The sequence below is a fragment of the Gopherus evgoodei genome, chromosome 11 (genome assembly GCF_007399415.2).
Source record: "Gopherus evgoodei ecotype Sinaloan lineage chromosome 11, rGopEvg1_v1.p, whole genome shotgun sequence".
Lineage (NCBI taxonomy): Eukaryota > Metazoa > Chordata > Testudines > Testudinidae > Gopherus > Gopherus evgoodei.
In genome coordinates, this window is record NC_044332.1 from 31,283,459 (window position 1) to 31,310,217 (window position 26,759).

The 26,759-nt window shown below is 40.5% G+C and overlaps 1 protein-coding gene across 1 annotated transcript in view; it reads right to left on the minus strand.

The window, feature by feature from the left end:
- Positions 1-2,453: 2,453 nt before the first annotated feature.
- The window catches only part of ITGAV (integrin subunit alpha V), a 75,761-nt gene continuing 51,455 nt past the window's right edge, over positions 2,454-26,759 (minus strand). The window contains exons 19-30 of the mRNA XM_030579687.1: positions 25,980-26,047; positions 23,294-23,441; positions 20,147-20,239; positions 19,297-19,376; positions 15,319-15,399; positions 13,923-14,028; positions 12,736-12,894; positions 9,202-9,315; positions 4,982-5,095; positions 4,775-4,882; positions 3,097-3,219; positions 2,454-2,714 (exon numbers count right to left, since the gene is read on the minus strand). Of these exons, the coding sequence (XP_030435547.1) occupies positions 2,619-2,714; positions 3,097-3,219; positions 4,775-4,882; positions 4,982-5,095; positions 9,202-9,315; positions 12,736-12,894; positions 13,923-14,028; positions 15,319-15,399; positions 19,297-19,376; positions 20,147-20,239; positions 23,294-23,441; positions 25,980-26,047 (1,290 nt within the window). The 3' untranslated portion in view covers positions 2,454-2,618. The remainder of the gene's footprint in view (positions 2,715-3,096; positions 3,220-4,774; positions 4,883-4,981; positions 5,096-9,201; positions 9,316-12,735; positions 12,895-13,922; positions 14,029-15,318; positions 15,400-19,296; positions 19,377-20,146; positions 20,240-23,293; positions 23,442-25,979; positions 26,048-26,759) is intronic.

Here is a 26,759-nt window from a genome sequence, read left to right on the forward strand (position 1 = left end):
GAACACTGCAGCTATGTTACTGTTTTCTAACAATGAAACTGGAGATTAGTGGATGTACAGGAATTTTAATCAAAGAGGGGAGGCAATTATTTGCTGTTATTCTTTAGTAGAATATAAGAAATACAAATAATTTCAAGAAATCTTACTTTATGCAACTTAGTACAAATGGATGTTTCAATAGTTAAAGCAGTGGTGCTGAAATTATACCTTTGTACCCTAAATGCCAAGAAATAACAAGCTTTTCCTGACCTGATCAGGAGGTAGTTAATGCTAACATTAACACCTCTCCCAGATGAGCTGAGCTTTCTCGTGCTTTTCTGTCTCCCTGTGATGGCCTCAGTCCTGTGCTCATCCTTAGATACGTGAATTCTCCTGCTGATTCCAAATCACTGTGGCTACTCACGTGCTTTAAGCACATACATGTTTGCAGAATCAGAGCCATGTTCTCTCTGCTGACAGTCTCTTCAACTTCTAGGCATAGCCTAAGTTTCAGACTAGACCCAAAGAATCCAATGGTCCTTGTGTGCAGATTTCCCACTAACGTCAATGGGAATCAGGTGTGCAGTATAACTGCAGGATCAAGCCTCAGTTGAAGCTGAATTTAATAAAAAAATCACTCCTGTCTCATCTTAAAACTCATACAACAAGGCCATCTAGGGTATGTCTACTCTGCATCTGGGACCCAGCCTCCCAGCCTGGGTCCAAACCTGGGTCAGATTCGCAGGGTTTGCACAAGCACTCTGAAAACAGCTGTGTAGACGGGTCAGGTTAGAGGTTGGATTCTTAAGCCAGGGTGGGATGAGATGGGCTTGAGGGCCTGAGTTCTGGACCATGATGCAACATCAAAACATCTATTTTTTGAGTGCCAGCATAAGCCACACTAGAGCAACTCTGTGGATCCAGGGTGAGAGGCTTGCCCCCAAGATGCCTTGTAGACATGTCCCTAATGGCTTGGGTCCTGATTCCTCCCTCTATGATTACAATAACAATACTATAAAATTAAAGGCAGTGGGTAAAATCCATTACTGCAGTGAGGCCAGGATTTCCATTATAAACTAATTTCACTTAAACAGCTGTCTAAAACAATATGTAAATGGATAAAAAAGCAAGGTGCCCAATATACATATTAACTCCTTACTAACTTTGGACTTTCTCAGTAATAACTCAGAAAAATAATGGCTCAGCTAAGAAGAATGCAATGAAGAGTGAAAATCAGTCCTGGTTTTCAAAAAACCAGACATGAGGCAGAAATGAAAGTTTAAACAAGCTATTAATTTCAGACAACTTGCAGCAAAAAGGTTCTCTGGTCACTGGGGTATTCATAGTGGAGATGCTGCCCCAAGCAACCTGGAATACATGCCAAAGCATTCTGTCTTTGCTGTTACTCTTAGAGCTTGTCAAATACAAAAGTTGCATCAGTTCAACTATCCTAGTATATTTAAGTAGCATGATACCATTAGGGCTGGTCTACACTAGGGGGGGTATCGATCTAAGATACGCAACTTTAGCTACGTGAATAGCGTGGCTGAAGTCGAAGTATCTTAGATCTATTTATCTTGGGTCCTCGGCGCGGAATCGATGTCCGCAGCTCCCTGTGTTGACTTTGCTACCGTCGTTCGCTCCGGTGGAGTTCCGGAGTCGACGGGAGTGCGTTCAGGGATCGATATATCACGTCTAGATGAGACGCGATATATCGATCCCCGAAAAATCGATCGCTACCCGCCGATACGGCGGGTAGTCTGGACGTACCATTAGTGTGGACACAGTTACATTGGCATGAAGGAATTTAAACTGGTATAGTTTATATATGTTTGGGAGGGTACTAAGCTATCCTAGCAGAAAGAATCTTTATACTGATATAACATCATCCACACTAGGGTTGATATCAGTGTAATTATATTTGATTAAAAATGCAGACTAAGACCTGTGAAGCACCATCTATGAAATCAAGAGGAGTGGGAGAGGGGAGGAGAAATGGTCCCATGGAAGCAGCTGACCCGCAACTCCCTACAGAAAGGGCTACCAACATGCAGAAGAGAAGGCAAATGGGAACGATCCTGCTGAATGTTCCCATGTATACTCTTTTTGGGGAAATCATCAGCCTACATACAGTCTAAGGACAGAAAAGCTTTGCAATCAAGGCAGACTTGTAAAACAAGCTATACTCATTTTGTGCATCTAGCCACTGAGAGCTTGAAAATTAGTGTCTGAATGTAAATGTCCATCAGCAGAGAACATACTAAATCTAGCAATTAACTATGGGAACTTCTGGTTTACGGAGCGTAAGTAAAATCTATGTAGCAGTTCGTACAACACTAGTCTGTGCATCAGAAGACTGCCTCTGAAATTAGATTAGCAAAATCATGGAACTAAATATCATGTATGTTTTTGACATCCAAATCAGTGCATATGCATTAGTCACATCTATTAACATGATTAATACAAGGGATGAATTAAATATATTGCTTTTAATCTGTAGTTAAGGCTATTCCCAATGCCAAAAGACATCAGCAGTAGTGCAGTTGTGGAGTGTCTGTTCCTTAAGAGGGAAATCAAAATTTGTAACCAAGATGCTGGCATTTTTACAGTTTCAGTATGTTACACAGATAAAACTCTTTTTAAGCTTCTGACGTCCCTTCGCCATTTTCATGGGGTTGCAGCTGTTCTCTTTCTTGTTCTTCCTGAGGAGGTCGCACACGTTTGAAGAACCCCATCTGTAATTTGGAGAAATCACACATATTTGGAAAGTGACAGTCATCCCATCTACAAGACATTTTTCATTGTGTGAGCTTAAACCAAGTAACTATTCAGTCACTTGGGTTTTCCTCCCTACTCCCTAGTTTCAGCTCATCCTCTAAAACCAGGAAATACTAACTGAAAAAGGAAACAGCCAAACAACAGCCCAGTCCTCCCACAAACACCAATCTTTATTGCAACTCCTCCCCTGCTCAACAACCTAGAATGAATGGATGGACTCTGCAGTTTACCCAATAGATCAACATATTCAGACTGTTTAGGAGAAAATTACTAGTCTCATTTGCAGTAATACATCAGTAATGGAACCCCCCCTCCCTGCCCCCAAAGTATGATGCTTACCCTGTACATTACAAAGACTAGAACAGCCAGGAGCAATAATCCTGCTAGGACAGCCAAAATTATAACCCAGACTGGCACTGGCATGGGCTGTGGTTGAATGCCCCAGGTGATATTTGTGGTAACCTAATGGAAAACACAACGGATCACATTTTATTAGGCAGTGGCATGAATGAGTTTGTCCATACAGTTTGTGACATACATATTTTGAACCTGTCATATTTAAAACACATCCTAATGGAACGCATGAAACAACATTTCTTTTGGATGAGATGGCACTTCTGTAAATTGATGGAGAATATATCAATTCAAAAAGGCTTCATCAGCCCCAGCTGGAAGCAGCCACATTATCCAAGGCTATGAAAGCCTTTGAACCACACTAAATACAGATTCTATATACGCTTGACATTTTAAAGAAGAACTGTGGCATCTCACAAATGTGTCAGAGTTTTTAAAAATATTTTTGACATATTTTATTTTATTTTAAAGGGAGGCCCCCTGGTAATGCTAAGAATCAAACCTTACAGGACTTGGAACTTGTAAATTGTAACTAATATATTTTAGAAACCAGACACTGTATAAGAATGTCCTCTTCCAAATCCCTCTGTAAAAACTCTCTTTTGCCGTAATGCCTACAAAAGTCTTGACCTGGTTAGAGAGCTGGTGAGCAGAGCTCGCTGTTTGTCATGATGACCACTGCTGCCTCATTGTTTCTCCTTGTCTTTGTATCACCCTGTTGTCTACTGCCTTAATACTTTGTTAAGCTGTTTGGAGCAGAGTTCATCTTTTTGTTCTGCATTTGTACACTGCCTAGTGCAATATAGTTCTGGTTCTTCACTGGGGCTGTTGGGCACTACTGCAGTACCAGATTATTAATTATTATTAATATTAATTTTAATAAATAAGAATGTCATAATTTTTAAGTTCAAACCCTTCCACTCTACAAAGACTAGAAAACTAAAAATTTCTACCATTCCTGGATTTCTTATTGTACCAGTTTGGTCACAAGGTATTGGTCTTCACATCTGTCAGTTGTGCAGGACTAACCACTGTCCATTCTGGGGTCTGGCAAGTGTAATGTGCATGGGTGGGGATGGGGAGAAGGGAATATGTCTCTGGAAGAGTTAAGGGGAGGGGGACCCACGAGATGGTAGGTGCGGGAAAGCTTCTCTAAGCTTTGGAATATTAAAAGCAGTCCCAGCAGACATAGATTAGTAGGCAAAAGGCAGGTGAAGCGGTCAAAGATGAATGATAAATAGCATATATTGCATACGTCTGCCGAATTGGGCCCTAAGAGGTTTGGTAGTACCACCACTGTGACATCAGTAAACTGTATTTCCCAATAAAGGACTAAATATAATCCTGAACATCAGAACAAGTGATTCAGGATTGTCAGTATGTAGACTGATTTGTATCTAATAACTAGGTCTATTTGCACACAGTATTGTCAATATAGATATATGACAGCCTACGTGCCAAATGCTAGAATCCTTGTTTTCAGATTGAAAATGTTTGGTTTTATTCTTAATTTTATATGTATAAATAATTTTTAAATATAAAACTAAGGGTTAGTTAAAATTTAGTAGCATTATGAAGGTGGATTTATGTGCTTCATTTTGATCGTATTAATTTCAACTGAATGTGCATTATGTCAAACCATGTTCAGACATAAATGACTTACTACTGTAGAATTGTGGATATCTTCAAATGAAAGGTTCTTGTAAGGGAACTCTATAACATTGAATGAGGCTGATGACTTGAGCGAGTATGAATGATTCTGGTTTTCTTTCTGTGCAAAAAACCAAAATTGATATTACATGCTGCATGTAAAAAGACTTTTCATGTTTCAGAAGCTGAGAGAGATTGTGAATTATTAATAGGCACTTACGTTCATAAAGGTCTGGGTCCAAAGGCGAGATTTTACATACAATATTGCACTCTTTCCCCTCTCCAAGCGGCCAACTTGGCAGACTATTTTTAAACATTCAGCAGTTCCACAGCCCTATGTGTAACAAGAGGAATGATTACCTCACTGATGAAAATTCATTACTATGTCTACATTCAGTCTTAAAGGCACAAATGACATTACATCAATTGCTAAACATTAGATAATTTATATATTCAAATGTGCAATAGAAACACCATAAATCACTCAAGTGACTGGGAAATCCATAGCAAAATTCCATAATTTTGCAATTAACGAACTCTATTGATTTAACCCAATTTTAAGGCCCCTTTGTACCATGATTAGAAACATCTGATGGCGATTCCAGGATATGCATTATAGATATATACTTTAGTAAGATGTGTGCCCATCTGAACTCTCACTGAATGCTGGAGTTTGTAATTGTTCAGTGTGTGAATTAGAAAGGTTACATATTTCTACAAAATATGGTACATTGTACCCAATGTATTCTCAGTTATAGATTTCCATAGCATTGTATTTCACAACTGGATATCACAAACTCATGATGCAATATATTGTTGTTACAACATGTAAAAGCCAAATTCCATCATTTAAGATAAATACCCTTAAACGAGGAGCAGCACAAATCCTTTCAGACTGTAGTATCCTCCACTCCTAGAGAACATAGCTAAAAAATTATTTCAAATAGTAATTGTTCCCGTTAATATGATAACTGACTAGACTGCTTTACTTTCTCTCTTTGTTCTAGAAACTGTGAAAGCTTTGGCTTCTCATTTTATTGTGTACCGTGTGCCAAATAACTGCACAGACCCAACCTAAGTGCTTCATTGTTGTTGCCTTCATACAAAGGTCACAGAGGTTTTAGAAAAAGATTTATGCCAAAGATTCCACCTGCTGTATCAGACACCTCTGAAACATTCTGCTGCTGCATTGTTGATAAATTGGACAAAAGGCCTTCAGTAAGGGAGAGTGACCCTGTGACACTCTATAGCTTGGGGGAGCACCCTGTAACCCCCATGTTCCTCATCTATATATATAATTGTGATATTGCAAATAAAGCATGCCATGTGAGGTATCAGGCGATCTGCTGAAACCCACTGTCCCATCTAAATATGTGCATCATTAATGCATATAAAATTATAAGAATTGTGTTGTATGGTTTTCACTAAAATATGCTGTGGGTTTGGGACGCGCCCAGATACTAGCTCTCCAGCGACAACAACAAGGGAGGTAACCAACGCTTGGGTGGGTGCAGAACAGACATCACCAGCCTTTGTCCAGCAGAGGAGTTACAATTCAATGACTCACTCACAGGAGACACACCAGGGGTATTGTGTCACTTTGTGACTCAGCAATGCCCACCAGACATGCCTCTCCAAGCACACAGATTAAGGGTATAAAACAGAACACAAGGGCCCCATGCTTCGCCTTTTCTCCTCTCCCTATGCTGCAAGCAACAAGGACACTCAGAAGACTGAAGACTCCAAAAGAGAAGACTGGTCCAGGTTTCAAGGGTGAAACCTGCATACTATGAATTGCAATATCCAGTGGGATGAGAAAAACTGCTTAATCTACATGTTGCCCAGTCTAACAGGATTGAGAGTTTAGACTGCATATTTATATTTATTTTATTTTGGTAACCTGGCTTTGTGCCTGTCACTTATGATCACTTAAAATCTATCTTCTGTAGTCAATAAACTTGTTTTATTATTTATCTTTACCAGTGAGTTTCCTTGAAGTGTTTAGTAAATCTGCTCAGGTTTACAAAGGCTGGTGTATGTCCACTTTCCACTGATGAAGTGGTGAACCAATTAATAAACTTGCATTGCTCAATAAAGGGTCTTGAGCAGTGCAAGATGGTATATTCCTGAGGCTGGGAGCTGGGAAGATTTGGCTGGTGCCTTTCCCTGTGTGATTCATGAGTGGCTCTGGAAGCATTCATGCAATCTAGCTTCACATGCTGCTGTGCTGAGCGATAACAGCACCTGGAGGGGTTTGCTGCTTGTCACTAACAAAGCATTGTGAGAAACAGCCCAGGGTGGAGAGTTAAGGGGGCACAGTAGTCCCACAGTCCAAGGATGAACCCCAGGGACCGCATCACAGTCCCTTACCTGTAAGCATTGCCAAGGAAATTCAGAGTTCGGCTAGCTTTTCTAACCTGGATTAAACATTTCTATTTTCCACTAGCATCATCATTAACTAATGGGATTAGATCATCAACAGTTCAGACTGAAAGAGGAACAAAACAAGGTTGCCTCTTTTCCCCTTCCTTTTTTGACGTGACATTCAGAACCATCACCCTGCCTTGGAGGGAAAGAGTACAAGATAAAAACGTAAACTGGCAGCATATTCTTGTTACTCAGAAACTGTGTCCTTGATGTCACCCGTCTCAGAGTTGTTTGAAACACTGAGTTATTTATCAAGCTAGTGAATCAATTGAAGTATCTCACCTATAATAAATCATAGATGTTAAGAGACTGAAGAAACCTACTGTATTGTATCATCTATAATAGGTGCTGTTAAAATCCACTGTTTGCTATTCTGCAGTATCTCCTCTTCTAATTAGGGGAAGCTACTGGGGTTATTGCAGACAGTGCAGGTTATATTTTAAATGGAACCTACCTGTAATCAGTCTTCCTGAAAATGCTAAAATACAGACTCCAGATACAGGCTATAATTTTTGGTGATTAGAGAGTCCAACCAAGCCATTGGGAAGGCTGGGCAAAGGCAGTAACCCTTAAGAAAGGAATGTTTGGCAACTGGAGGTATAGGAGTTTGGAGCTCTTATGTGGAGAAGACTCAGACTATCAGATCAGAGCTGTTTCACGGCATGAGCGCTGGGAGGAGGGGGGAGAAGCAGGATGCGGCACGCTCAGGAGAGGAGGTGGAGTGGAGGCAGAGATGAGCTGGGGCGAGGTGCTGCCAGTGGGTGCAAAGCACCCACCAATTTTTTCCCATGGGTTCTCCAGCCCCGGAGCACCCACAGAGTCTACGCCTACGGCTCTGCCTTGATGCCAGCCTCTTGAGCAGAACACCAATCCCAGAAGTACTCCCACCACTTCTCCCAGGCAGATCCATCAGACTGCCCTTCCCAAAGGTCTGACAGTTCATTCCACAGAAATGGGGAGAAATTCACAGTCCATTTCTGCAGTCTCAGAGTTACAGAATAGACTGAGTAACTTTATTTATATGACAGTAATGCCAAAGGGCCCAAATCAGAACTAGGGTCTGACTTTGTTAGGGGCTGTACAAACACTAGGTGGACACGGTCCCTGCCCCAGCCAATTAAAGACAAGGCACAAGAACCGAGCATAACAAACAAGAGAAAGAAAAAAGGTGAAGCAATGGAAAGAATTCATGGGTGACAGCAACAACAGATGGATACACAGCTTGATGGTTCCAAACCATTTAAACATTTCTTTAGAATTATCCTTTCTAAAGAGTCCCCATTTAAACATAACCTCCTCCCCGCCCACCCTGGATTCCCTCTACATTTGCTCCCTCACCTACTAGATAAAATGGACTCACTACATTATTATTACTATATTATTACTTTTTCCTCCTGCAGAGTCGATCCCCCAAATCCCTCTACCTAGCACTACTGTCTCCTTTCAAAGAGAAACACAGATGATCCCCACACTTCCTGTGGATATTGGGTCCCCTTGGGAGCCGAGAGGCCACAAGAGCTCAGACCTTTTCCCACTCCCTGCTGTTATCCAGAAAACAGGGATAGGTCCCTGCAAACATCAGGAACAGGAGGGCAGAAAGTCCATTGGTCAGTTAGATAGAGTATGCTCTGATGTCACTGCAATCCAGGGCTGTGAAGATGCCCCCAGGGATCACCCAGTCATTATACATCTCCTCAGTTTCTCACACCTCCCCCATCCAACTGTCAATCTCCCAACTCTACAGAAAAGCATAGTATATGGACACCCTGACGTTGAAAAAGGCCTCAACTCAATTTCCATACCTGCAAATAACTGTGGGCACAAATGCATTCAGACATCTAATTAGTTGATTGCACAATTAGATATGTTCCACTAAAAATGGAAACACATGGAAAAATCAAGGCCCTAGATTATCAAATGCATTCTTTCCCTTATAAAACTATTTCCAAAGTTTTCATCTCTCCATTAAAAGAGCAAAAGATGACAGCTGAAATATATCAGTGAAGCACTTACCAAAGTATGTACATCGCCTTCAATGGCAGTTATATCTCTTCGATTTATATGGTGATCACGATTATCTTCATCCCTAATTGTTTCATTCTTCTCATCTGCTTTAGGAACTGAAATCTAGGGTTACATCAAGAAAGACACAAATAATAAACAATATTTTATATAGCATCTTCTATCCTAAAGGATCTTAGAATGCTTTACAAACTACCAAATACATATACAGGAATAACTTAACAGAAGCAATCACCTCTGGGATGGAACATAGTAACGTTTTAACTGCAGAGAGCAACACTTCACCACAGTTTAGTAGAGGAATGCGAGAATACTGCCACATACTCAGGGGCGGCTCCAGGCACTAGCACGCCAAGCATGTGCTTGGGGCGGCAAGCCACGGGGGGCACTCTGCCGGTCGCCGTGAGGGCGGCAGGCAGGTTGCCTTCAGCAGCATGCCTGTGGAGGGTCCGCTGGTCCCGTGGCTTCAGCGGACCTCCCGCAGGCTGCCACTGAATTCGCAGGACCGGGGATCTCCTGCAGGCAAGCCGCCAAAGGCAGCCTGCCTGCCGTGCTTGGGGTGGCAAAATGCCTAGAGCCGCCCCTGCACATACTATGGGGAATGCCGTGGAATTTTAAGTAGACAAAAGTAATTACCTAAAAAGAACATGTCTAGGACACCAGGCTAATACCCCTACTCTTGGCAAATGTGATCTGAGACCTTTAAGAACTACTACTAATGATTAGACTTAAGAGTGTGCAGAAATTGGGTTACAAGCCAACAGCTAGCCAAAATTCTTCGACTAGGTCATTCACGTTTTTTGCTTAATTGTTAATGCTGTTTCTGTGTTCCAGAGAAAAAGAAGTGATTTTGCAAACTGATTCCTTGAAACCAGGGATAATTTTGTTGCTATGTCATTGCAACACAGACATGAACATACCAATTGCATAGCAAAACCATTGAAGGAACTCAAGTTTATTAGTGTTTTGCATTGACTTTCTGGGTGCCTGTAAACTTCAAGTAAAGTAAAACTATGTCAAGAAAAAATTCAAACTGACCTCACCTGAAAGATTTCACAAAACTTGGACAAATCAAAATCTATGAATTGCACACAGCCCTAGTCTGGAACTTTCTGGTAGGTGCAGCAGAATGGAACCTATTCAAAAGATGTGTGTGTCCTTATTTTTAATCCCCATTGGCCCCTTTGTCTCTGTCCTAGCTGAGATTTGCAAATCTCCAAAATTTAGCATCATCTTCAAATTTAATTACTATTTTAATTAATCACTCCCTTTCCTAGATCATTAATATAGATGGTTAATACGACCTAATTCAGAGCCCTGTAGTGTCCAATTCTTGCCTCACCGAACTCAATACTTTGACAATTATTAGTGCTTTTTTTTTTTTTAAAACACAGTTCAGCCAGTTCAATTAGTAGAATGTTAGCTGATGTCAATAGAAGTTTCATGCTTAGAATGAGCAAAGAATCTATCTATTCTTAAAGCTGTCAATAGTGCGCTTTCAATTTAGCAATCTCATATTCAAGGGTCTCTCCCCAAAACTTCTAATGTATTTGAGTCTAAGAAACCGGTACAAGCACTGTATGCTACACTTACATACACACATTTGTATCATATTGTGGGCCTCAGCAATTCCTCCAATTTTGGAATTCTTTTTCCAGATTTCACATTTGAGACCTAAGGGACACTATACGATTCTGGGTTCCACATACGAAATACCCATTTATCCTTGTGAGGGATTTGAAATCGCATATACACCTCTACCTCGAAATAACGCAGCCTGATATAACATGAATTCGGATATAATGCGGTAAAGCAGTGCTCCGAGGGGGGGGGCAGGGCTGCACACTCCGGTGTATCAAAGCAAGTTCAATATAAGGTGGTTCCACTTATAACGTGGTAAGATTTTTTGGCTCCCAAGGACAGCATTATATCGAGATAGAGGTGTATATGTACACACTATATTTATACAGTATATTGAAATTACATGAAAGAAATATATACCATTGTGTATTATATATAAAATAATTTTGTGGCATGCTGGGCCTCATCCAAAGGCTACTGAAATCAATTAAAAGACGTCCGTTGACCTCACTGTGCTTTAGATCAGGCCTTAGATAAATAAGTAGTAATAAAAACAATAATGAAATGTCTCCTACTAAATTGAAAAATAAAAATATTACATAAATAACAAAACAACTTTTGGAATGTTGCTGTTTAAATCTAGATTAAGTAACATTCCATTTGTAGCCAATGTTTTTAATTATTCATTAATGTTATATCATATATATTCATTTTATGTTAATTAGAGTTAATTTGTAAGATTATAGAAGTATAAGATTGATCAGTATTCAGAAGAACCAAGTATCAGACATGACAAGCTGAAATGCAAGAACATGTAGGCTGAGGCCTGCAAGATTTTAGCTTAGCTATTTTAGGTCTTGGAGACAAGAAATGATGACATGAGTGACCAGAAAATAACTCGATGCCCTCAGATTATGGGAAAAGAGGTACCAAGTGGTAATATTGTGTAAAATTACCCAGAAAATAAATATTGAATCATAAAAATACTGTAAAGGCACATCTATATCCGACATGTCTCAACCGCGGGATACAGGTTATGCATCAATGCTAATGAGAATAAAGGGAACTTACACAGCCTATAGAAAATTGGGGTCCCTTAAGTTTTCAGGGGACACAAACCAATAAGAGAAAGAGGTTGACACTTTTATGGACGTGTGCAGAATGCAGGTAAAGACAGAATTACATTATAAAAAGAGGATGCCCAGAATGGGAAAATTGAACTCCCTAGTATGGGGGACTCCATCAGGAACCATCCCTCTACTGATGATCAAGCCAGGAGAGACCCATCAGACCCTAACACTGTTGTTAAGTTACAAATATAGTTATATTCACATCCTTGTCATAGATATGTATAGACTTTCTATATGCTTGGGTAATCTTAACTTTAATTGTAACTTTAATAAAAATTTTAAAACAGTCTAGACCTTGTACTTGTGAATGTATGTGTAGTTACTACCTTTGGTCTTTATCTGTTCCTAGAGACTAACTCTGAAGCAAGTAGCAAAGGTGACTTTTACTCTATTAAGCTTGAAACTGTAGCTGCCACAGCTGAACCCACGGTGGTGTTATTGTGTTGTCCACATTACAAAATTCACTTTAAATAAAATAAAAGGCTACACATTGCTGTGGAGTGAAAACTATGCCAACATGAGTTTTTTTTTTAAAAATGTGAGATACTAGATCTGAACTTTTGGCTGAAAAACTGGTGTCTACCTATCCTTCCAGCTGGTGTCTCTTATTGCAAGGAACCAGGATATAACAAAAAATAAAAGGGAATACATAAAAAAGCATAGAGAAAATAGGCAGATTCTCAATAGGAGTAAAACTAACAAAACTAGCATCTATGCTTATTTAGATCAGCAAAGGGTCTGGTCTATATAAATAATCTTATATTTCACATTTTATAGTATACCCAAACATGGCATTACCAAAGTCTCTGCTTACCTTAATGTTCAATGGATTGATCTCCATATCTGAAGTGCAGTTCATGGGTCCATCAATTTCATATTGCATAATATACAACAGGGTGTTATTGTTGTATTTGTAAGGCCATTGAAGATTTAGCATCACCTTGCTAAAGGCACTTGGACCATTGTTTCTCAGCTAGTGACAAGAAGAAAATTAATGACTGTGTAAGACTATCCTCTTTCCTTTATTAATGGCCCAATAGGCACTAGTATATATTTAAAATTATATGAAGGAGCATCTACAAGATTTCCCCTGACTGTCAGTACAATCAGAGTATCACCAGTGTTACTATGGAATGAAATTTCATCTCCCAAGAAGCTAACTTATAATTACTTGAAATAATTTGCTGGAAAGGGGAGATTCTTCTGAAAAAACTTAAAAGGAAAGATTTTTTCTACCTTCAAGAAATTCCATTTGTTAAATGTACTACATTGCCCAAAGTGAGAGATACTGTACATGTCTTATCCAAAGTTGTATGTACGTTGTGGACACGTCAGATATATAAGAATAATTTTTTTTAGATAAATCAGTACCTTATTGGTTGCATAATAACTTGAATTATAGTCAGTCTTTCTAAAAAAAATTATTTAAAAAAATTAATTGAACACAGATGAAATCTGTGACAGTTGCTTAAAAAAAGGAACTCTCAAAAGACTAATTTTCAAGGCAAAAGGCTTTTGTAATAATGACTGCATAATTACAGTACAGCTGAGTGTCCAGAATAATTAACACACAGAGTAGTCATTTTACTGGTTTCACTGTTGCAAGATTCAGGTGATCAGATAATTTGTAAAGTTTTCTAAAGTACTGGATGATTTTATGGCCAATACCATGCACAGTTATGTAAAATAGCATAGGAGCTTATGATTCAGGTATAAGCTGACTGCTGTAAGGATCAGAGAGGAATTTCTTCTCAAGTTCTACTAACTGCAATGTACAGCACTGCACAGCTGGCTATATTAAATGTTATTATCTTTGCCTTCCTCAGAGGCTTGAACTAGTGGACTAAATTGACTCAATGCAGTAAATTTTAAGTTCCTATTGAACAACCACATGGAGGAAAGCACATTTACCATAAAGGAAATCTTAACTAAAATATTTCCTCCTTCCCCTGTAATTTATTAGCTAGAATCCTGGGCCTCAAATCAGCAACCATTACATACCTCATATATGTGCTGAACTAGAGGTCCTATGTCTTCTTCTGTCTCTGGATTCTCCTGGGGTTGCCAGTTTGCAATGGGGAGGAAGATGTGATCAGGAGAAGAGACACTACATAGTGAAGGGAATAAACAAAGCTATCAAATATTTAGCTTAATGAACTACTAATTTCTAAAAAGTGACCCTAAGGCTTTCATAATGCAGACTGGAGAAAACTAAATTTACAAATATCTACAAAACAACACTGACTGACAATGACCTTTCCACCCTAAATACTGGATGCTGGAATGAGCAGAAGTGGGATTTTTTTGGTATAAAATGCTTGATCTTCTGCTCAATATACTGTTAAGAACAATTCTCTCTCAGAGGGATGTTTCTTCATATTCTTCTAGTTTGGGGCATAGTATAAAATTAATACATGCTGTCTCGACAATCTTCTGTGGTGAGGAAGTCAACTGTGAGCCGGGTTGATGATAGGGGCATCTGATTGGTAGAGTCATACATGGAACTCAGCCAGCACCTGGTTGGTAATGGTGGTTTGACTAATTTTTCCTCCTTTTTAAACATGAAGGTTTAACAGTACCAGGATCTCAAGAAACTTATTAATGCAGAAGATTTCTGGTGCAAAGGAAAAATTAAAGAAAATGGTGCCTCACAGGCGATTTTCACTTTTCCCCTAAAAAATATGCAAGGCCTCAATGATTGTGAGCAATATTCGTGTTCCAGCAGGAGAAAAATTAACATCTTCACTGAACAGTCAGGATTCTTTAGAGGTTTAAAAGCTGCACAGAAAAGTGCTCTTTGTAAAATAAATATATAAATAAAAGCTATTCAGGAACATTAAAATATGTAGTGAGAGGCATCCTGAGTTGTCTGGCTGATCAGAAGGACCATTTAACAGTAAGGTGAAGTGTGGCTTTCAATAAACTGCAGTAGAAGAGTCCCATCACAGCCTCACAGATACTATACCTTAGGCTGAAAAGGACAAGCTACTTTAGACCTATATTTGGAGAGTATTTTGACATTCTAAAAAAAGGGTTTTGGCAGTTTTGGACTCAAAGTGTATTTTCTTAGTCTGTTCAGAAGGTGATTTTTTGGGAGTAATTTTTACATACTGTTCTTTGAACAAATTATAAAGATGAAGAGTAGCTTTTTCAAAGGCACTTAAATGACTTAGGAACCCAAGTCCCATTTTCAAAATTGACTTGGGATCCCAAATTACTTAGGTTTCACTTAAAGCCCCAAAGATGACGATATGAATCCGTGTTTATTTTTCTGTTACAAAACCTCCAAGGCTCAATGAGAGACAAGATCCGCAAGGAAATTTACCAAAAAAACAAACAAAAACAAAAAACACTCATCTAAGAAAGAGACACTTGCTAAACTAGTATCAACACTCACCCTCTAATTTCAACAGATGCTAAGATGGCAAGGTCAGCCTGATAAGATGTTGTTGGGCTTAAATTGTCAAATAGATTGGAGCTGAAAAAGAAGATAAGTCCATTTGTTAAATGGAATGAACAAGGCTCTTTTTTCAAGCATTAAGGACATGTTATGTAACATTATTATGTGACTTGTGTCACTGGGTCAAAAGGAGAGGTACTAAAAACGAAGGGCCAGATACTCTGCTCCACGGAGGTCTGCTTTGCCATACTGTATGGAATAAATGGGCCTTAAACCTGCCCTAAATATTCTACTGGCATGGCAAAATCAATTGGCATAAAGCTGTGTAGCTGACAATGCCAGCCCTTCAACTTTAACTCTCCTTGGCATGAGGGGCCAGAGGAGGCAGGTGATCATTGCTACATAATGGCCCCTATCTAGCCCGCAGGCCGCTCTAACTTGCCCCATGGGCTGGCGTGGCCTTCACCTAGCCCCACTGTTGGGGATGCAAGGAAGTGCCTTAAAGTCATTTCTGCATACCTCATCCCCTGCCACAGCTACACTAATCAGCAGCTGGGCACTGAACCCTACATTTAAACCTACAGAAGGGTGTACTAGATCACAGGGCAGTTGTCACTTATAAATGCTAGGATTACTCATACCAATACAATCTAGCACTTTCCTAGCTCCTATATAAAAGCTTTTCATCAATTCTTTATCCTTATTTTACAGAAGGGGAAACTGAGGCAGAGAGGATGCCCCAGGTCATTCAGCAGGTCAGTGGCAGAACGGGGAATAAAATCCAGGTCTCCTGAATCCTAGACCAGTGCTCTCTCCACTAGAACCCATTGCCTCCTCTGTAAGGATTTCCTAAATGTTCTCTATTTTCTTCACAGCTGTTGTAATTATAAATTACATGTAGCAGAGCAATATTTTCCTCCTAGGCAGCAATCATCCTTTTGTTGTACCTGTGACATTGGTGGGCCAGGTGCTAGCTCGTGTCTCAACTGGACACTAACAGATATGTAGCTGGAATCTGTATGGCTCACTTGTGGGTCAGTATTGATCAATTATCAGAGTTTTAAGAAAGTGCTTAGATGAGAGTTGCTGCACGCATTCCTCTTACTTGCAGTATCTATGTTTCATACTGTAATTTGTGAGCAGTTCTGTTGTGAACCTCTGCGATTCTCGCCATACAGGAGAGGAATGTTAATTAATGTGAGGAACTGCTCTTCTACAGAAGACCCAACAGATCAGAGGGGCTTTGGTTGGATCTTGCAACTGAAAACTCCCTATGTCTGGGCTGAGAAACCCTCAACAAAAGGACTGAAGACTGTTGTTGTTCTGTTCTCCTCGCTGAGAATATGAGTCATGCAAGTGGATTCTGCCCATCCGCTGAGTTTGCAGCTCAGAGCACATGGCAGGAGGGGGATAAAAACCCCATACCAAGCAAATAGGTTTCTCCATGCTGCTTGGAATCAGGGAGGGAGAGGTGCTTCTAGGCATCAACAAGAGATCCCCAGCGGAAGCACAGGTTAGCTCTAAAGGTCAAGTAGAGCTTGCTCACTATAGAAGCCTATGTTACTGTATGAAACCTAAAACTGTAACTCATTCGTGTGTCTGTGTCTGCTTGCTTTAACGTGGTAAATAACTCTGTTTCCTTTTCCTATTTAATAAATCTTCATATTTTACTATAGGACTGTCTACAAGTACTGTCACGGATGTGAGCCCTTAAGTGCAATTGACCTGTGGTAAGTGACTGGTCCTTTGGGAGCAGGAGTAACCTGAATATTGCTGTGATCCTTGGTATAAGGAGATATTTATCACAGAGATATGCTCACCTGGCTGGCAATACAGAAGAGTATCCAAGGGGACTGTCTGTGACTCTGTGTTAAGGCTGTTAAAGTGCTGAGGAGTTTGCCCTTGGTACAGTTTGTTGATGAAATCTAAGTTTAGACCTCACAACCAGTTTGGGGCTTGTTAAAAACCAGGGCACCCCCTCTTTTGTCACTGTTGGGAAAGTTGCAGTGCACACCTCTGAGTGCAGCAAAAGGCACAGAATAGAGAAGTGGGACATGTCTGTCATATTACTCGGACCTGTCACATGTCACTAAATGCTGCAGTTCCCCCTCTCACATTTCTGCAGAAGCAATTTCTACCCTGTTGTGTTTGCCCTCTGAAACAGTTACATAAAATGTGCATTTCTCCCTTATATTAACTTGTAGTATTTTATGCTTGAGTTGCTGACTCAGTTCATTTCCTCAACTGATTGCCCTCATGAGAGATCAGGGAGTGAAAAGGGTCGAGGAGCTATCAGAGGTAGATGGTGGGGGATGGTTTTTGAGGGAGGTGGCAATCGGAAGCCAGGCAGGTGAGTTTCTTGAGGTGGGACCTGGAAGGTGCTGTAGCAGCTCCCCCTTTCTCCATCAGTAGTATTGCTCCTTCCTCTTCCCCACCCCCCACACTTGTGTGGAGGAAGCTGTGGAAAAGAGGATCTGCAGGGACTGTTATTCCTCTGATGGAGGGAACCAGGTGCCTTGGTGATTGCTCTCACCTTTGAGGGAGGGAGAAGCTAGGAGGCCCAGTGGTGCCCACCTTTTCCACGGGAGGTGAGCTAGAGTTATATGCCACTGGCCAGAAGCAACAGTACATTGGCTGGTAGAAAGGATGGGAATAAAACTGAAGCAGATAGCTATGTGAGATCAAAGGGTTTGAAGTGCTGCGAAGCCTTTGATCACCAAGGCAAACAGCTGTGCCACTAAAATTGAAGGAAGGGGCTAAAATTATTATTCATATTATCAGTTTTGGAGAGGTAAAATGCATAATGGGTGAGTGTAATCCATTCATTGGGTTCTGGGGACAAAGTCCCCAGGAAGTGTGACAAATTCACATGATGCCTCAAGGACAAAGTGCTATATTTGAAGCTCAGAGTTAACTTAAGAGATGTATAAATAGTAACCAGAGAGACAAATTCCTATCGACTATGCATCACAGGAAGCCTGTGTGTTTTCTCCAGCAAGCACATAAATCTACTCCATTCGTATGCTCCTGATATACTATTGCCCAGAAGTCACCATTCAGGTTCTAGGCTTGGTTGTGCCAGGGCCTGTACAAACAAACCAAACCAAACACCAAGAAATGGTCTCTGCTCTGAACAGCATAGATGAATAGCCTTGGTACGGAGTAGCACCTCCCATGGTCACAAGTTCATTAGACGTAGAAGCCTGGCCTAACGTGCTCTTAAGCGCATGCCTGCATAGCAATGGGAGGTACTACTGAGTCTCAGGTCAGTGTAACTGCACTAGCTTTAATCTAGCCAGCACAGCTAAAAATAGCTGTGAAGATACAGTAGCACGGATGCCAGCTCAGGCTAGCAACACAAGTACATACTCAGCGTTCCAGGTGGGCTCATACAGCCTGAGATGAAGCCCACGCCTTCGCTGCTATTTGTACCACGGTAACTAGATTACAGCTAGCGCAGGTGTGCCTAACCCAGCTGCAATCACATCTCACACTGCAGTGCAGACATACCCCTAGAAGGACTGGAGTGTCCAAGCAAACTTCATTTTTAAAAGAGCATGCTGCTAATCCTTCAAATGCACACATTATTTCACATTATGGCACTGCATGTGTGAAGAGGAGATCCAAACTGAACCAAGAAGGCAAGATATTAAGCTCCACTTCAAATACCTCATCTGGTTTTGTACCCATTGTCACTAAATAGCACCATTTCATTTGTGCCACACCATGTGGATGGAAAAATCAACTGCATACAAATAGAACTGACTTTTTTCTTATATTACAAACAACAGAGAAGTGTTTTAAAGCAAGTTAAATCCATGATAGAACATTTACCAAATAGAAAGGAAGAAACTAGCTTAGAACTAAATTGTAAATGATCCGTTCATAGCTTTGTCATTTACCAAGGTATTTATTCATTGCTAGCTACAGCATAAAGTAGCTTTGGAGGAGTGGCGTTAGCATCTAGTTCCATACCTTCTGATCTGCAAGTCAAACTTCACGGAGGTGTCCATCTCCGATTGCTGATTCACACTGAAACGCAGACCAGCTAATAGCTTAGAAACAAAACCAAGTGACCAAAGTTTAGTGGAACAGAATCAAGTTCAAAACAAAAAGTGCTCAGCACTACTATTTGTCACTGAAATTGCACAAGGCCCAAGGTCACAGGGGAGGAGAAGGCAGACTGAACTAGTAATAAGGACATCCAACTGAACAAGTGGTGCCTCTCTCACTTGGTTGAGGTTGAGCTGTCATAATGCTGCCTCAGAGAAAAAGTAAAATTTGCTTCAAATTTCTCTAGTTTGTTTTTACATATTCCCAGACCCCATGTTCTGCACCAGGAGGCAGCATGGTCTAGTAAACTGGACAAATGTCTGGGAGTCAAGAAAATTAGATTCAATTCCGAGTTTTGTACTAATTCACCCATGGTCATGCAGTGAATCACTCACTCTCTCTGCACCTCAGCGTCCCCATCTTTAAAATACTTGGAAGTGATAAGTATTCCCTTATGTAAATTGCCTCAAGATTTATGAGAGAAAAGTGCTATACAACAGTGCTCAGAATTATTACAGAATAATTCTAGGTAAAGTTGCATCATAAAAACCATGCACATTCTTTTCAGACATTAGTTTACCGGCAAACTTGCAGCCAATTAACAGAATGTTTTCTTTGAACTATTCTAACATGTGGGTGGCTTAAAATATATTTTGAGATCTAAATGTCAATGAGATTACATCTTCTAGCAGTATGAGTGTGCATCTATCTCAAAGAATATGAAAAGTCATCTTCCTGCCTCTTTTAAACCCCAGCCATGTATTTGACTTACTTTAGTCCCAGCCTTCATGGGGTTTCCAAGGTCACAGACCACCAGGCGAGTTTGATTCTCAGTTTTAAATGCACATGATAGACGTGCTAAAGCCTGCAATAAAAACAGGCATATCTTAAAGAAGAGCAGTGCAACATTTTCTGGCATCAGTATGAAAGACAGGAACAAACTGCAAGCAAGTTGCATTTATTTAAATACTACTGGCCAATCTTAATATAATCTAGTAGCAAATAGCTCTGGAAAAAACCTAGAGGTGAAAACCTCACAAGGTAGGTGGTCTGTTTTCTCAAATATACAGTATGAAAGTCTAATACTCTTACTCATATTGGGTGGCAATGATGATTTTTGAGGCCTCAAGTATTTCTTTGGTTGAGTTCTCCACACCTATGTGAAGTACCTATGACTTTTCTGCAGGGGAGTTAGTTTCAGAGCTTGATTAATACTTCACTTTAAGAGATAAGTCTTTGAAGGCAAAATGCGATGAGAAGTCAGTAGCTCCTCAGAAGCAGTTCTTATCAGAGACATCAGGTTCTGGATAAAACCACAGTAACAGTAGAGAGACCTAGGGTAGCAGAAGGCAAACCTCTCTGAACATGCCATTTGAAGTATGACCAGGACACTCAAGGGCACACTATCATATGGGACTAAAGGAGTGGTGTCCACTATGACAGTGAATAACAACAGAGTTGAGGAGGTTTAAACAAAAGGATTTTCCCCCCTCTTTCTTAAGAGCAGGTGCTCTCTTAAACTTTCAAGTATGAAAGAGGGATTATCTAACTTCATTTTGTGCTTCCTACAGACCTTGGCTATCAAAGAAGTGGGATAAATTGCATCGAAGGTAAGGTTTGTCTTAGCATCCTGGCATTCCAACCAAACCTAGGGTTATTCAGCTGTTGAGGGCTGTTTCTCCTCCTCCCTGGTCTGACTAGTTGAGGAAAGGGGAACAGTGCGTGTGTGCTGACACCTCAGGCTACATCTTCACTACCCGCCGTATCAGCGGGTAGCAATTGATTTCTTGGGGATCGATATATCGTGTCTCATCTAGACGCGATATATCAATCCCCAAATGCGTTCCTGTCGACTCCGGAACTCCACCAACGCGAACGGTGGTAGCAGAGTCGACAGCGGGAGCCACGGACGTCAATCCCGCGCCGTGAGGACAGTAAGTAATTCAATCTAAGATACTTCGACTTCAGCTATGTTATTCACGTAGCTGAAGTTGCGTATCTTAGATCGATCCCCTCCCCTAGTGTAGACCAGCCCTCAAAGGTAACCACGTATAAGACATTAGAAGCAGCACAATCCAGTCAGTCTAAGTTGCAAGAACTCATGGCAAAAACAGCATTTACTGATTTATCTCAGCATTCTCCAACTTTGGGGCCATTTTAAACAATCCTATAGGTCAAAGGCCTAACTGTGTTGAGAGAAAACTAGGATGGGGGAAGTTCTGGAAGCATAGTGGGATCTAAGCACACTCTGAGGCAGAGCACTGCTGGGAAACTTCACAGAAGCTTCAAGAATCAGCACTGGCGCTTAGAGATTGGTTGATTGTGCCTGTGCACCTGTGATGCCAAAGAAAACCATTTAGAGAATCTTTGTCCCTTCCAAGAAATACAAACATCTCAGAAGGCTACAGGGGCAGCAGTTAAAAGTCAATCCCAAATACTCCATGTGACCAAGAGAACTGAAGCCCCGTAATTTATGAGGATTCTGCAGTTACAAAATTTCCAGTAGAATCCACTCTTTGATTTTTCTCTTTGTTCTTCACTTGTGTGGCAGGGAGGGAGCAGTAGAATCCAGATATTATTCTGTCTCTCTTAGATTTGCTCAGCTCTTTACCCAAGATATGAAATGCTAAGTCTGAATATAAATTAATTAGCAAAGGTGTTGTTCAAAAGAACCGTGCCAGAAATAATCTGTGTGTATTTACTGTGGCTGTGTGCAGTCTATTCATCGTTGCTTAACACCTCTCTATTGAATCAGAATAATTCAGCTTTGAAGTTCCAGCTGGGCATCTGCTCAGGCAATTTCCAAGTTATTGTGATCACCTGACTAACTGGAAGGCTAACACAGAATACCCAGAATTTCCGGGACCGAGCTAGTGAGGGTTTAGAGCAGGAGAATATTAGTGACCCAGTCTAATAACTGCAAATAATCCTGTGGTACCTTATAGACTAAACAGACGTTTTGGAGCATGAGCTTTCGTGGGTGAATACCCACTTCGTCAGATGCATGTAATGGAAATGTCCAAGGGCAGGTATATATATGCGGGCAAGCTAGAGATAATGAGGTTAGTTCAATCAGGGAGGATGAGGCCCTGTTCTAGCAGCTGAGGTGTGAAAACTAAGGGAGGAGAAACTGGTTTTGTAGTTTTGTAGTTTTGGTTTTGTAGTTTTGAAACTACAAAACCAGTTTCTCCTCCCTCGGTTTTCACACCTCAACTGCTAGAACAGGGCCTCATCCTCCCTGATTGAACTAACCTCATTATCTCTAGCTTGCCCGCATATATATACCTGCCCTTGGACATTTCCATTACATGCATCTGACGAAGTGGGTATTCACTGATGAAAGCTCATGCTCCAAAACGTCTGCTAGTCTATAAGGGGCCACAGGACTCTTTGCTGCTTTTACAGATCCAGACTAACACAGCTACCCCTCTGATACTAGTCTAATAACTGGTGATCTAGAGCCCCTCTTACAATAGCTCACTTTTGGGAACTCTTTCCTAAAAGGTACAATAGTGTGTTGGGATGCACAAAACTACACAAGGCAGGAGTGTATGCTGTGAGGCCAGAACAATTCAGTAGCAAGTTGTGGTTTTAATATTTCCCACACACTGCTTTGACCTTTTGGTTTCATCTAGTACCAGAAACACACGTGTCATTGCAGATGAAGACATGCTTAACTTACAGCACTTTCAGATTAACCAGAAACAAAGCAAGTACCATGGAATTCCTGCAATTACATCTGTTCTAATGAAAGCTCCAGGCCAGTTTTACACAGCCAAGAGCTTTGGGTAAACATTTGAATTTTTAGGCTTAGTTAAAGACTGAAGCTTGCGCAACACTAAGAGCTCGATCCTGCAAACCTCCACATGAGTAAATTCAGCAAGACTAGTGACAGGAAGAAAGCGAATTAGAAACTTACCTCATTGTTACGAACAACACCAATGAAGTCTGCTTGAGGTGGAATGATAACAAAGAGTTCGGCTTCATAGGCTCCTTCCCCTTGGTTCTGGGCATCGACAATCAGGGTCAAAGGATTGTCATCACCAATATAGATCTGCTTCTGATCACTGAGCAAGCACAGCAAGTGCAAAAGTGAATACTGTGTTCACATGGTTAAAGTAGTTATGTTTAACAGCTAGGATTTACAGAAACGAAGCGTTTTGACTTTGTACTAGAGCATTAGGGGTCACCACAGTTAACTTGCAATAAATGTTTCATAGCTCAAAAAAATAAAAAAACTTGCAATGGATTTTAAAGGAAAAAAGATACAATGTCACTGGCAATAATGGAGCAAATATGAAATATCGTTAAGAGAAACTGTCCCTGACAAAGCATTTTGTCAATTAAGAAAACTAAACAAACCACAACACAACACACACTTCCTAACAGCAGAACAGTAGATAAATGCTATGGGCCAGATCTCCAGTATGTCCTTCCTATTTTAATAACCACAAATATACAGTTTAGATATAAATGTGTACACATACACAGACACACAGAGCCAAACTCAACTTAAAGTTAACTACAGAGCCGCAAGCAGCATCTCCAAAACACACACATTTATATCGCTTTCTAATAATTCCAGATAAATGTAAAAGATTTTCCCTATATAATCTTTGAAAATGTTGCATATAAACTACAAGGGACCCAAAATTTCTCTGAATTGGTATAAAATTTCTCAAGTGTAAGAGTATAAGAATGGCCATACTGGGTCAAACCAATATTCCATCTAGCCCAGCGCTCTGTCTTCCAACAGTTGCCAGTGCGAGGTACTTCAGAGGGAATGAACAGAACAAGACAATTATTCATTCCCTGTTGTCCTATCCCAGCTTCTGGCAAACAGAGGTTTAGAGATACCCAGAGCACAGGTTTTTGTTCCTGACCATCTTGGCTAACAGCCACTAATGGACCTATCGTCCATGACCTTATCTCTCTCTCTTTTTTTAAACCAGTTATACTTTTGGCCATTACAACATTCCTGGCAATGAGTTCCACAGGTTGACTGTGTGTTGTGTGAAGAAGTACTTCCTTATGTTTGTTTTAAACCTACTGCCTATTACTTTCAGTGGGTGACCCATGGTTCTTGTGTACTGTGATGGGGCAAATAAAATGTCTTCATTCACTTTCTCCACATCATTTATGATTTTATAGACTTCTATCATTTTCCTCCTTAATCATCTCTTTTCTAAATTGAACAGACCTAGTTGCTTAAATCTCTACTCATGTGGAAGCTGTTCCATATACCTAATCATTCTTTGTTGCCCTTCTCTGTATCTTTTCCAATTCTAATCTATCTTTTTTGAGATGGGGAGACCAGAATTGTATGAAGTATTCAAGATGTGAGCATTCCATGCATTTGTATACAGTAGAACCTCAAAGTTAGGAACAGCCAGAGTTCGTAACTCTGAAATGTTCATAACTCTGAACAAAACTTCAGGGTTGTTCTTTCAGAACTTTACAACTAAACATTGACTTAATACAGCTTTAAAACTTTACTACACAGAAGAAAAATGCTGCTTTTAATGGTCCCTTCCAACCCTGATATTCTATGATTCTATGAAATGAAAAAAGCACACAAACAGTTCCCTTGTCAATTCATTTTTTTAGTAGTTTACATTTAACACAGTACTGTAGGTACAATTGTGTGTGTGTGTCTGCGGCCTGACTGCATACTTCCAGTTCCAAATGAGGCATGTGGTTGACCAGTCAGTTCAGAACTCTGGTGTTCGTAACTCTGAGGTTTTACTGTAGTGACATTATAATATTTTCAGTATTATATCCTTTCCTAATAGTTCCTAACAGAGTTAGCTTTCTTGACTGACGCTGCACGCTGAGCACGTTTTCAGAGAACTATCTACAGTGACTACAAGAACTCACTCTTAAGTGGTAACAGCTAATTAAAATCACATCATTTTGTATGCAGAGATAGGATTATGTTTTCTTATATGAATTACTTTGCTCTTCTCAACATTGAATTTCATCAGCCACTTTGTTCCCCAATCATACAGTTTAATGAGATCCCTTTGTAACTTTTTGCAGTCAGCTTTGGACTTAATCTTGAGTAATTTTGTATCATCTGCAAACTTTGCCACCTCATGGAGTGTGTATGTGTACACATACTCATGCATGCATGTACGATTGCCCTCTGCTGGATAAAAATCACACCTTCTCATGTGTTTGTAACTGCGTCTAGTAGCAGCTAATGAAACTGTGAGACAGCCCTTTGGTTTGTAGCCGAAGATTCTACAAGCTCTGCTTTCTTTGTCACGTTTTCACTTTAGCTGAGACAATGATGACTATATACATGCAGCCACGGTGTCTTCACAGGAGTTTAGTCTCTCCTCACAACTCGTTTATGTTAACAGCACTCAGACACAATGAGAAAACAGGTTCCCTTTTAGGCCATGATCCAGCAAAAACAACTTATGCACATGCTTAAATTTTACACTCTGAGTACTCCCAATGGTTTCATTCCATTCTTTTCAACGGGACTACTCACAGTTCACAAGATCAATGTAAGGTTGGAGTCTTACACAGGAAGTTACCTTTCCCAATAGTATTTTTCCATAGTATTTATTGTTCATTTTTCCAACACTGAAATTTACCTGTGTACTGCAACCTGCAATTTTGGTTTGCAGATATTATCTTCACCACAGTCCAGCAGAATGTGTGTCTGTGCAAAAATCAAATACATATGGCTTTAATACGTTCAGCCCATTAATTCAAATATGTATCTTCATTAGCACAGTTCCCTCATCACTGCTTTTTTTAAAGGTTTTTTGGAACAATTCCAATTAGGGGAACTGTTTACTTGTCTTTACATACATGAACTATGAAAAAAGAAAAAAAAAACAGTTTTTATGCATGCTGCATGCCCCTTTTACACTTGCTCACTATATAAATCTAAAGCCAATGTCTACATTTATCAATTGTATTTGCAGATCACCTAACATAAATCCTATCTGTTTCCTTACTGTTGTATCTTCACCAGGGCGGCTCTCTGTATTTTGCCGCTCCAAGCATGGCAGGCATGCGGCTTTCAGTGGTGTGTCTGCGGGAGGTCCGCTAGTAACGCAGATTCGGCGGCATGCCTGCGGGAAGCCCGCCGGTCTCCGCCACCAAATTGCCGCAGAAGCCTCAGGACCGGCGGACCTCCTGCAGGCATGCCATGAAAGGCAGCCTGACTGCCGCTCTCACGGTGACCATCAGGCCGCCCTCTGTTGCTTGCCGCCCCAGGCATGCGTTTGGCGCACTGGTGCCTGGAGCCGCCCCTGATCTCCACTATTCTCTCTGTGCAAATGACTATTACAAAGCTTGGAATAAAAAGGTAGAAATTAAGTTGTTTGAGAGAACTGCAAGGATAAATTACTAATCTACAGAGCATC